This window comes from Filicampus tigris, chromosome 1, assembly GCF_054856515.1.
Source record: "Filicampus tigris isolate MCC_2025a chromosome 1, RoL_Ftig_1.0, whole genome shotgun sequence".
Lineage (NCBI taxonomy): Eukaryota > Metazoa > Chordata > Actinopteri > Syngnathiformes > Syngnathidae > Filicampus > Filicampus tigris.
Window position 1 is genome coordinate 2,036,416 of NC_141217.1, and position 11,085 is coordinate 2,047,500.

Sequence of the window (11,085 nt, forward strand, 5' to 3'; positions counted from 1 at the left end):
TGCTGAGTGCAGAGAGGCTGGTCCACAACCATCCACGCCATGGACGTAGGCTGTCGGGGCTTTGTCATCTTAACAACAGCAAGGCTGCTTCGTGACGTGGGAACAACATAGCTAGTTGCCCCGCCATGGAATAACACCACACCTGTACAATCAATGTGGACTTAGAGGAGGCAATCGACCGTGTCCCTCGAGGAGTTCTGTGGGGGGTGCTTTGGGTATCGAACTCTGTGATACGGTCTGTTCGGTCCTTGTACGAATGATGTCAGAGTTTGGTCCGCATTGCTTTCAATCAGGATTTTTTTCTGGTGAGAGTTGGGATTCCGCCAAGGCTGCCCTTTGTCACCGATTTTGTTCATAACATTCATGGACAGAATTTCTAGGCGCAGCCAGGGCATTGACGGGGGCCGGTTTAGGGGGGGCCGGTTTAGGTCCCTCAGTTTTGCATCTCTGCTTTTTGTAGATGATGTGGTACTGTTAACTTCATCAAGCCGCAATATTCAACTCTCACTTGAGTGGTTTACAGCCGAGTGTGAAGCGTTTGGGATGAAAATCAGCACGTCCAAATCTGAGATCATGGTCCACAGTCAGAAAAGGGTGGAGTGCCACCTTCAGCTCGGGGGTGAGATCCTGGCCCAAGTGGAGGAGTTCAAGTATCTTTGGGTCTTGTTCACGAGTGAGGGCAGGATGGAATTGGAGATCGACAGGCTGATGGATGGATGCCGTGTCTGCAGTGATGCGGACTTTATATCGTGGTGAAGAAGGAGCTGAGCGGAAAGTCATCTTCCAAACCGCTTATCCTATATAGGGTCGCGGGGAGTTGCTGGAGCCTATCCCAGCCGTCAATGGGCGAAGGCAGACTACACCCCGAACTGGTCGCCAGCCAGTCGCGGGGCAAGAGCGGAAAGTCAAAGCTCTCAATTAAACAGTCGCTCTACAACGCTACCCTCACCTATAGTTGTGACCGAAAGAACAAGATCTCGGATACATGCAGGTGAGCTCCGCAGGGGTTCAGGGCTCTCCCTTAGAGATCGGGTGAGAAGCCACATTGAGTACAATATTTGGGATTTTGTGGCGTATGTTTTGTGGAGGTAATATGTTTTCCTCATCGGAGCTCGCAATTAATGTCCAGAAAATCCCAAATATTGGACCGATCACTTTTATATTTTCACAGATTGAAGTCAACATGAGTAGGGATGTGCATATGAATTTTGGTGAAGATTGGTCAGTTTTTAGACATTAGGCAAAGGGAAGCGTTTTTACATCGCCACAGTTGAGTGGTGACAGGTTTTTTTTTAAGCCTCGTTGGCCACAGCGAGACGGGGAAGTCTGGAGCCCTCGTACTGAGAAAATAATCACAATATGATGTGTTTCCGTGTTTAGACGCTGCCCAGTGTACTTTCTCCAAAATGATTTTTTTAGATTTTGTTTTAAATTCGACATTCACTTAAATTATCATTAACATTTTGTCTTATTCTTCTGCTGGACATAAAAAAGAGCTACCTGCATTTGCAGTTGAAAAACTATTTGCGGAAATGTGCCAAATGTGTACTAAGTATAAAGGGGAGGACATCGAAGAGGTGAATGATTTGCCAGGATACTCACGCCTGCAGTTGGGGAAGCCCCAGTACCCCATGGCGCACATGGAGCAGTCTCGACCAATCACGTTTGGCTTGCAGCGGCACTGGCCACCAAACGGTTCACAAGCATCGCTCTCGGCGCCGACCTCATGACATCCGCAAGGGAGTGCGCCGTTGTTGACAAAAGCCGACAGCGACGTGGCGGCGCGGAGGCAGAAGGACGATGCGCTGGATGGACTGTAGGGACGGATAAAAGTGGCAATGCAAATGCGATAAATAAGCAGTAAAATCCACCCCTTTTTAGCCATCTCGGGGGGCGGCCATTTTGTCACTTTTGTCGACTGAAACTGACATCAGGTGACGACCATTCATGGATCAGCTTCAGAAAACGGGTGAGCCGTGATTGCTCGTTACCTGAGCCCTGAGCAGTTGTGATGTCATTTTCAGTCGACAGAAATGACAAAATGGCCGCCCCAGAGATGGCTAAAAACGGGTGGAGGTATTCTTATTCCACAAAAGTAATATTTATCAGAATTCCTTGTTACAATTAGTGGGCCTGCATAGAAAATATTCTTGAAAAAATATGTTTGGGTTGACTTCGTCTTTAATGATCATCCTGAAGGAAATGTGATTCCATTCTTTGTTCAAGCAAGGATTATAAACAAACTTGACTTGACTAATTCAATTTCGATTCATTACAAAAGGAAATAATGCTTCTGTTCAAGAACTGAGTCTCAGAATGGATTAAGTTGAGAACTGAGATTCCACTGTTACTGGTGGGAGTCGGAGCACTCACTTGATGAAGAAGCTGTTCAGGCCGCAGCTGCTAATGAACTCATAAGATTTGTCCAGAGGCTCCTCGCTCAGATAGCTGGAGCTGTAGCTAGACTCAGGCACCACTAGCACGTAGTCCTGGAAGTACATGGAAAAGACATCCACGACCATGAAGGACGATGCTGGGATGGGGGTGCATGGGAGGGAGGTAACAATGTGTAGGATGATTCAAAAGCAACATGGTGACATGGTCCATGCTAGTTTGTTGACTAAAAAATTATTAGTGAGCCTTCGGCCATTTCCCTGAGATTGGAATTCTAAATCAGTAGGGTTCTTGAGTTGTGTTGCATTGTGTGGGTCCAGTGTTCCCATTGTAACTTACCAGCCACAGTGTTTTATCCGCAGGAACTTGCACAGTGAGGAAGAGTTTGTGGTCACTGACGTCAAGGATGATCTGGTTTTCTGACACCACGACATTTCGGCAGCCATACGCATGCGGGCAGAAGGAGGCACTGGCATGGCCTAATGCAGAATCACAGGAGAACGTAAACATCAACAAAAACAGTCACACCTCGAGCTTCGATGGAGCCAAAAAGGATCCTCGCAGTCAAAGCCACGTTAGGGTACTGGCACATCGGGGATAAGAGCAGGGTCTGGTTTGTAGAAGTTGTAGGGGCGCTACTGAGTATTTTTTTGAAAATTCCACAATTAACCTCTAACATTCAATAATGTTTTTGCCAGGCCTGATGTGTGGGCAAAGTTCAAGCATGTTTATATCCCCACCGGTGGTTCCTTCTCAAAGTTTCTTCTTTTTTTCTGCGAATGGGAATTTGAGTTTTTCCTTGCTCGATTCAGGGATTGGATCATGGAATGCTACCAATATTTGTGGGCTTGTGAAGCCCTCTCAGGTTCACTGGCAAGGGCTAAACAACAAAACTTGATTCAACTTTACTCTTGCAATTTCTGTAGGTTTAAGCTTTATTTTGCTTTGGTCTCTAACACACACAAACCCCTGGGAATTAATCCTTCATTTACAATATCTGTATATTTGTTTGCTTCTTCCACTAACATTTCCAATTCCATCACTCCAAACTGAATTTTGTGCTCGCAGTGCTCTCCCAGATTTTCTGTAGTGAAAATCATCATAAAGTGCAAAAACCTCATTTAAATACAGGATCAGCAGTGTCCACCACCTTTCCACCTATTGTCAATTGTTCCATCTTAGAGCACATACGCACCTACGCAATCTGTTTGAGGGAACACACAATTTAACATTTGCTTTTTGGGCCTTAGTAATGCCCTATGGGACACAATTGCAGTAGGTCAAGCAGGACACACCCACCAACAACACGCAGTCTGATAGACCAAACACAACTGAGCACATGCTAATTGGAATCTGAGTAAATCAAGTCCTATACATCCATATGTAAATGTGAAGAAAATGCAGCAAGACTAATCTGCACCATTGTATGTAAATAGGAACTACACACTACACATTGGGCGATATTTATACGGTATCCCGTGGTGTCTAAAAGTAGCAACAGTGTCACTTTCAACACTGTCACCAAAATATAAATGCAGCGCATGAAGACCTAATATGTTATTAAATATATTTTTTTGATAGCACATACAAATGTATAATTGTGTTTTCCACTCAACATATGACTAATATATGACTATATAGAGATGTATATGGCTAAACTAAACTTATAATGTTTCTTCCTACTGCATAGGGATTGACATTCTATTAGTCAGATGACAGCCCACATGAGACAAGGGGCGCGTTCGGAAATTCACTTTGACGCTTGAATACTACTCTGAGTGTGCTCCATTGCTGTTCATATCCGAACGCAGCCAGCGCTGGCACACTTGTCGGCGCACCGACAGCACGCACTGGCGCTCCGTCAACGCTCTGAGGTTCCGAATGGTTGCTGTGAATAAGTACACGCTCGGAGATGGCCGTTGCGCAGACCAGTGCATTGACCCCCCCAAAAAATTGCAACTAGTGCAATTTGGCATCCTTTTCTTTTTCTTGGTTGTTAGTTTAAACGCCAAAAGCACAACACGCTGCCAAGCTGCGCAAGACATTTTGAAATGTTACGGGGGCTGACGGTCATTTAGAAAAAAGGAAGCAAAAGACATATATATCAGGTAGACAGCCGTCGGCGCAGATATTGAATGATAGAACATATTTATAGATAGAGCCTTCACTGAGTGACTGCCGTGTTGAAATTACACATTATAAAATGACACGTGGCTTCAATCATAGCTGCATGTCTGATTTTTGTAACAAACCAATCTGCATCAAAATCGCTTACAAATTCACTTAGTTAAGAGCAAAGAGGCTCAAGGGCGCATGCGTCGTGTGAAGTCCAGGTAGTCGCGACCTTAGAGCAAGCGAACCAGGAGTTGCCGGTGTAAAAGTATTTACCTCCGACAAAATCTGTATCCCCTGGCCGCGGGAGCACCTGCCAGAATCTGTATCCCCCCTCCAATCACAAAAAGGTGAAACCTTAAATTATCCTATAAGCATTAAATTCAACTCTTAAAGCAGTCACTAAAGCCCAGCTAAGAGTTCCTTCGGGTGCTGGCTTAAGAAGGGAGCTGGGCCATTTCTATGCTTGAGAGGAGACGAAAATACTGAGGTTATCTTAGCGCTAGATATCAGCTTGGCGACAAGCAAATAGATTTAAAATCAGTCCAGAAGGATGAATGCTTCAGAAAATGGATGGAAATAGTAGGAAGAACACTCAAGTGTTCTGCCGTTCGAGAGTGTACGGCGAGGGACCCTGGAAGTTTGGTAAGTTATTTTAAACCTAACATTGATGCTGCGTTGTCGTTAGCGTGTTGGTATTTTTTCAAAAAAGCGCTTTGGACAACAGATAAATCACTATAAAAGGGCACTTCGAAAAAATAATTTGTTCGAATTTTAGACCAATTTTAGTGTGCTCAATGTATATAGACCGTTCACATCAATTTTAGCACGGCGTATGGAAAACATTTGACCAGAAATGATTAGTTTAGATCAAACGGGATTTATAAATCATAGGCAAACCAATGATAATATTCGTCGTACTTTGCACATTATGAAACATATTGAGGACAGGAAATTGGAGGCTCTAATGTTAGGAATGGATGCAGAAAAAGCATTTGACTCTGTGGGATTTTTTTATTTAAAGTAATGAAGAGGTTTAACTTTCACGAAAGATGTATAAAAACCATTCAGACTTTATATACTAATCCTATAGCAAGGATCAAGGTGAATGCAAGGTTGTCTAACGTCATTAAACTTGAGAGAGGTTGCAGACAGGGATGTTCGGTAAGCCCCCAACTGTCTGATTTTTCTAGAGCCATTAAGCCAGTGGATAAAACAAAATGACGGCATCAAAGGTATCGATATGGCGGAGACGCAGCAGAAGATAGCAATGTTCGCAGACGATATCTTGATTTATCTGGAGAACCCTAACTCATGTTTGCTCACATTGATGAATTATTTCGAAGAATTTGGTAAACTTTCGGGAGATAAAGTTAATCTACAAAAGTCCCAAATCATGACGTTTAATTATGATCCAAAACAATACATAAAACAGAGGTACAATATTGATTGGAGAAGGAAATATATGAAGTACTTGGGTATTAATTTACCAAAAGAGCTTGGAAAAATAAAGTCAGCAAATTATGATTTAATAATTTCTAAGATAAAAACCGACTTGGGTAAATGGAACATAATACCATATTTGAGTTTGGCCTCGGGAGTGGATGTGATTAAGATGAACGTTTTACCCCGACTGTTATACCTTTTTCATAATCTTCCAATATCAATATCAAGAAAAGAATTTAAAGGGTGGGACAAAATGATATCTAGATTTATATGGCAAGGGGCTAGACCAAGAATAAAATACAGAACATTGCAATTAGCAAAAACGCGAGGAGGTCTAGCGCTACCCTGTTTGAAACGTTACTTTCAGGCAGCGCAATTGAGAATTTTGTTGAGCCTGTGTAATCCAGACTACTCTGCAAAATGGAAAAAAATAGAAGTAGGAGTACTACAGGCCCCCCCAATTCAGGATATTATATTTGATGAAAACTCAAGTTCCTTCTACAAACTAAAAATAAATCTATGGCTGGGGATATTGGTAAAAATCTGGATAGAGATTATTAAATGTAATCTATCAAAATATTATAGGTTCTTGAGATGGATTTCTTATGATATTGATTTTACACCCAACAAGATGGATACCATGTTCAAATTATGTGAAAAAGATCCAAAGATGCACTGGGAGGTTATAAAGACTCATGCTGTTGTGAATTTTCAAGAGTTAAAAGACAAATATAATTTGCATAGTCAGGATTTATACAGATATCTGCAGTTATCCCACTATCTGAGGAAAGAAATTAGTAAAGTGAACTTCTCCTATTATATCAATTATGATAGATGCATATGGAACACAGATACAGAAAGCAGTTTCAAAACTGTATATTCCAGAGGATTTAAAAACAGACAGCATGGAACATGTGAAAGAAAGAAGGGAGGGAGAAGGGAATATAGAGCTAACTGCTAAGGTTTGAAAAAAAAAAAAATGAAGACCAGTGGAAAACTACTAACTCAAATTTCTGGAGGGAGTACGGCTGGAAAAATACTATACGGTATTTTGCAACACCTGCGCAGAGAAAATATGGAGAAACCAAATGTTGGAGGTCTTGTGGTGAAGTGAGAGCGGATCACTTCCATGTTTTCTGGGGATACCCTTTGATAAGTCAATACTGGAGAGATGTAAATGAGGTTATTGAAGCGGTTATGAAAACAAAGATCCCAAATGCATTTGAAATTATGTAATTAGGGAACCAAGACACTCTGAATTTAAGTAAAAGTGAAGACTATACAATGTTGAGGATCATGTTATTGGCAGCTAAAAAAGCAATAACCAGAAGATGGCAAAATGATTAGGCACCTGAGGTGGATGAATGGATAGATGTGATGTTGGGTATTCATAACATGAATGAAGAACATGATTGCATTTCTTAGATTGGAAGTGGATAAATTTAATAAGGTCTGGAAACGATGGTTGTCATATGTTAGACAATATAGATTGGATTTTGTTTAGGATGTACCTAAAATGTTTTGTTAGGGGGAAAAGACTACTTACCTACAACACCCTGGTTTAAAGCTACTGAATTTGTTTATTTTTTATTTTTATTTGATTGAGTTTTTTACTTGGTTGGTTCATGTTAAAAAATGTTATTGGCAATGTTGGTATTACAGTGAACAAATGTAAAGGACTGGTGATTAAGGGGAATGACGGACAAATGGTTGTTGAGTGGGGACATTGTATAGATTACTTTGTTAGTCCTTGTGTACTGTAATGATTGTAAAAGACAATAAAATATAAATTTAAAAAAAGATATTTTGACTATGACATGTCTTTCAGCAAAAGTACAATTAGTAACCCATTCGAACTTGGTTAAAAGGTAAACAAATATCGATTGCGGATTTGGGTTACGAGTCGAGACAGACTCACGGTGGTTGGCGCAAGCTACACAATAAGTCCAAAATTAGTGACGATATTACCGTACACACCAGTGTAATGAGGAGACAGTGAAATGGTGTCAAATTTTGAATATCGCCCAACCCTAATACATGCATCCATTGTCTATACATGGATGCATACAGTATATGTTTTATTCTCTATAGTGTCTTACCTTTCCAGATGCGCCCAGCGTTGATGTAGACCTGGATGGGGTAAGTGGTGTGCCGAGGTTGGTGATAGTGGAGGATGAAGACATAGCGTCCCAGTGTGTGGACATGAGTAGAGTACACTGCTGCATTCTGGGTTGGAGGAAGCGCAACATGTAAACAAGGCACAGAGCTGCTGCGTCACTGCTGTGGGTCTATATAGTTACCTGCAGCCAGTCCAGTCTGACGTGGTCGCCACTGTCCCCTGCCTGAGGGGGTAGCTCTGTGGCTGCTCGGGCTGATGGCTCCCTCTGGGGACCAGTGGTGCGGGAGGCCAAAATGGGCTCCTGCATGTTGGAGCTCTGACCCTCCTTCAAGACCAGCGAGTTGGACGGCATCCGGAAGCGCGAAGGGACGCAGGAGGAGCTGCAAGAGACAGGAAAGGCTGGTGTGAGTGGGGGTCACGTAATCATTAAATGATAATTATGAAGACTATTGTACCTGTCTTGGGAGAATTGTCCATGAGTGCTGATGCAAAGGACTTTAGGATCCACATACTCCATAGAGAAGTGCTCTTGAGGAACCAGATAGATTTTGTGCTACAACACCAGGACAACAACGTTCAATTACACTTACTGTACACCTTCATCTAGGGGTTGCCAATTTTGAGTCACTATCACACCTTGAGGTAGCAATACCAATCGTATCACAAACAGTGATATATTGTAAAACTATGTGATATAGAGTACATCATGAAATCGATGTAACTCAAGAAAAAAATACATTTAAGGCAAAGACATGAAATTGACAACAAAAATCTGTTTTGACATGAAAATATAGTTGATGGGGGAAAAAAGCTGATAAATCACAGTACCTACTGTATAATAGATGCATTCCCAATGTTATACGGCTGGGTCAATACATTTTTGTCCCAATCCGATATGGATCCCGATACTTGGGTTGCGACCCGATACATATTGCGATACTTAAATATTATCATTATATTTCAAAAAAATGAGCCATATGTTTCCAAAATTTTAACATAGAAGCTAAGTCGACCCAAACATATTTTTTTCAAGAATATGTTTTATGCACGCCCACTAGTTGAAACAAGGCGTTCTGATAACTATCACATACGTGGAATAAGAGTTATCCACCCATTTTTAGCCATCTCTGGGGGCGGCCATTTTGTCACTTCTGTCGAATGAAAATGACATCACAAATGCTCAGGGCTCAGGTAGTGACCAATCACAGATCACCTGTTTTCTGAAGCTGAGCCATGATTGGTCATTACCTGCACCCTGAGTATTTGTGATGTCATTTTCAGTCGACAGAAGTGACAAAATGGCTGCACCCAGAGATTGAGACCCCTTGAAATTTTTTGTGTCATTGCAGCCCAAAAAGTTCCTTTCGATTCTCATTAATGTACACTCAGCACCTCATTTTGACCCAAAAAAACAGAAATGTAGAAAATTTTGAGAATTTATGAAAAAACTAATTTAATTTTTTTTTTTTTTTTTTTTAGCTTTTTGCCCGTCACTCTGTGCGGCGCGGTGCCAAACAGGTGCTCGGAGACCACTGTCTTAAACATCAAATATAGCAATCCCCTGTTACACATTTGCATATTGGGTTTGGTGACAATAACTAGGAGAAATTTGCACAGCCTCATCAGCAAATCATGTGAAAGTATTGACATGCATACCAAGAAAAAGCTCGTGCTCTCTGCTGACAGCTGGAGCTCCGTTTCACCTGGCAGAGAGAAGAGCGCCACTCGCTTGTGATCATCGACAGCAACCGCTCGACACAGGAAGCTGCACAAACACAAACATTGATGAAGACGACTTTACAACTTTATGACTAACAATGCCTGCAGGTGTACCTGAAGGCACAGTGTATCAAAGTAAGGCTGTGTTGTCGTGTTTGGGCTCCTGGCAAGTTGAAGGTGACAGTGAGCGTTTGTGGCGACTCTTCCACATTTGCGTACTCCACCACCAGTACATAGACATCTCCAGTCTTCACGTTTGCTCGCAACTCCACGCTGATCTGCTGACACAGTTTGGATCAAGGACTGATTCATTAACAACAATTCACATATACAAAGTGCCGACGTTTGTGATCAATAACTATGTCTACATGCAGTCAATAACCATTTCAAAAATTGAATATTGGCAATATTCTGGTTTTGAAAAGCCATGTGAGCACGTATTTAAAAACCCGACTAAGAACCGTGGGCTGCTACCCCTGGGAGAGCTAAGAGCAACAGATATTGTTGGATGAGGGATTATTTCCCATGGGTGTGTGTCTGTTATCAACCACAACTAAATAAGATTTTAAACCTACAGCAAATGCAAGAGTAAAGTTAAATCAAGTTATTTTATACGCATTTTTGTAACTTACAAAAGAGTCTCAAGGGAGTTTATAGGCCCGTAGTTGGCAATGATTGGCGACATCCTATGATTCAAACGCCCAACTGGGCAAGGAAAAACTCAAAATCCCATTTTGGGGAAGAAGAAGAAACCTTAAGAAGTGACCACAAATGAGGGTCTAAACGTGTGAAAACTCATGAAATTTACGTACACATCAGGTCTAGCAAAACAAAAAAAGCAAAACCAAACAAAAAATCCACATTAGACGTGTAATGTGCCAAATTCAAATTTCATTGTGCCAGTATTTAAACGTGCCAGTACCCTGCATTGTAAATGCTTATTTGGTTAGATGCTACCCCAAAGCAGCATTGTTTATACACTTACATTAGCCTTCATCTAATATTCATACAATGTAAGTGTCGTGAACTAATACTCTCTTGCAATGCATGTATTAGCCTTGAGCATGTATTAGCCTTGAGCAACCGTTTTACTAGGACTACTTTATCTTTTTTGTGGACTCATCATTGCCATAGTCCATTCATGTTTTACTTGCCTAAATTTGACTTGAGTGCTATGCAGAAGGTCGGTATGGCTAACACTAGCTAGCAAATCAAAGACAAGGAACTTCCTTTACTTGCACACCACATCCATCCGGAGGTGTTCAATGGGTTAGCATGCATAATATCATGTTATT

At 41.6% G+C, this 11,085-nt stretch overlaps 1 protein-coding gene across 5 annotated transcripts in view; it reads right to left on the bottom strand.

The window, feature by feature from the left end:
* Positions 1-11,085, bottom strand: part of lama5 (laminin, alpha 5) — a 152,950-nt gene that overhangs the window by 65,188 nt on the left and 76,677 nt on the right. For all 5 annotated transcript variants that reach the window (XM_086046434.1, XM_086046469.1, XM_086046442.1 and 2 more), the window contains 8 exons: positions 9,905-10,068; positions 9,728-9,836; positions 8,527-8,624; positions 8,253-8,451; positions 8,052-8,178; positions 2,734-2,873; positions 2,374-2,489; positions 1,603-1,814 (listed from right to left, as the gene is read on the bottom strand). In XM_086046434.1, coding sequence (XP_085902560.1) covers positions 1,603-1,814; positions 2,374-2,489; positions 2,734-2,873; positions 8,052-8,178; positions 8,253-8,451; positions 8,527-8,624; positions 9,728-9,836; positions 9,905-10,068 — 1,165 coding nt within the window. The remainder of the gene's footprint in view (positions 1-1,602; positions 1,815-2,373; positions 2,490-2,733; positions 2,874-8,051; positions 8,179-8,252; positions 8,452-8,526; positions 8,625-9,727; positions 9,837-9,904; positions 10,069-11,085) is intronic.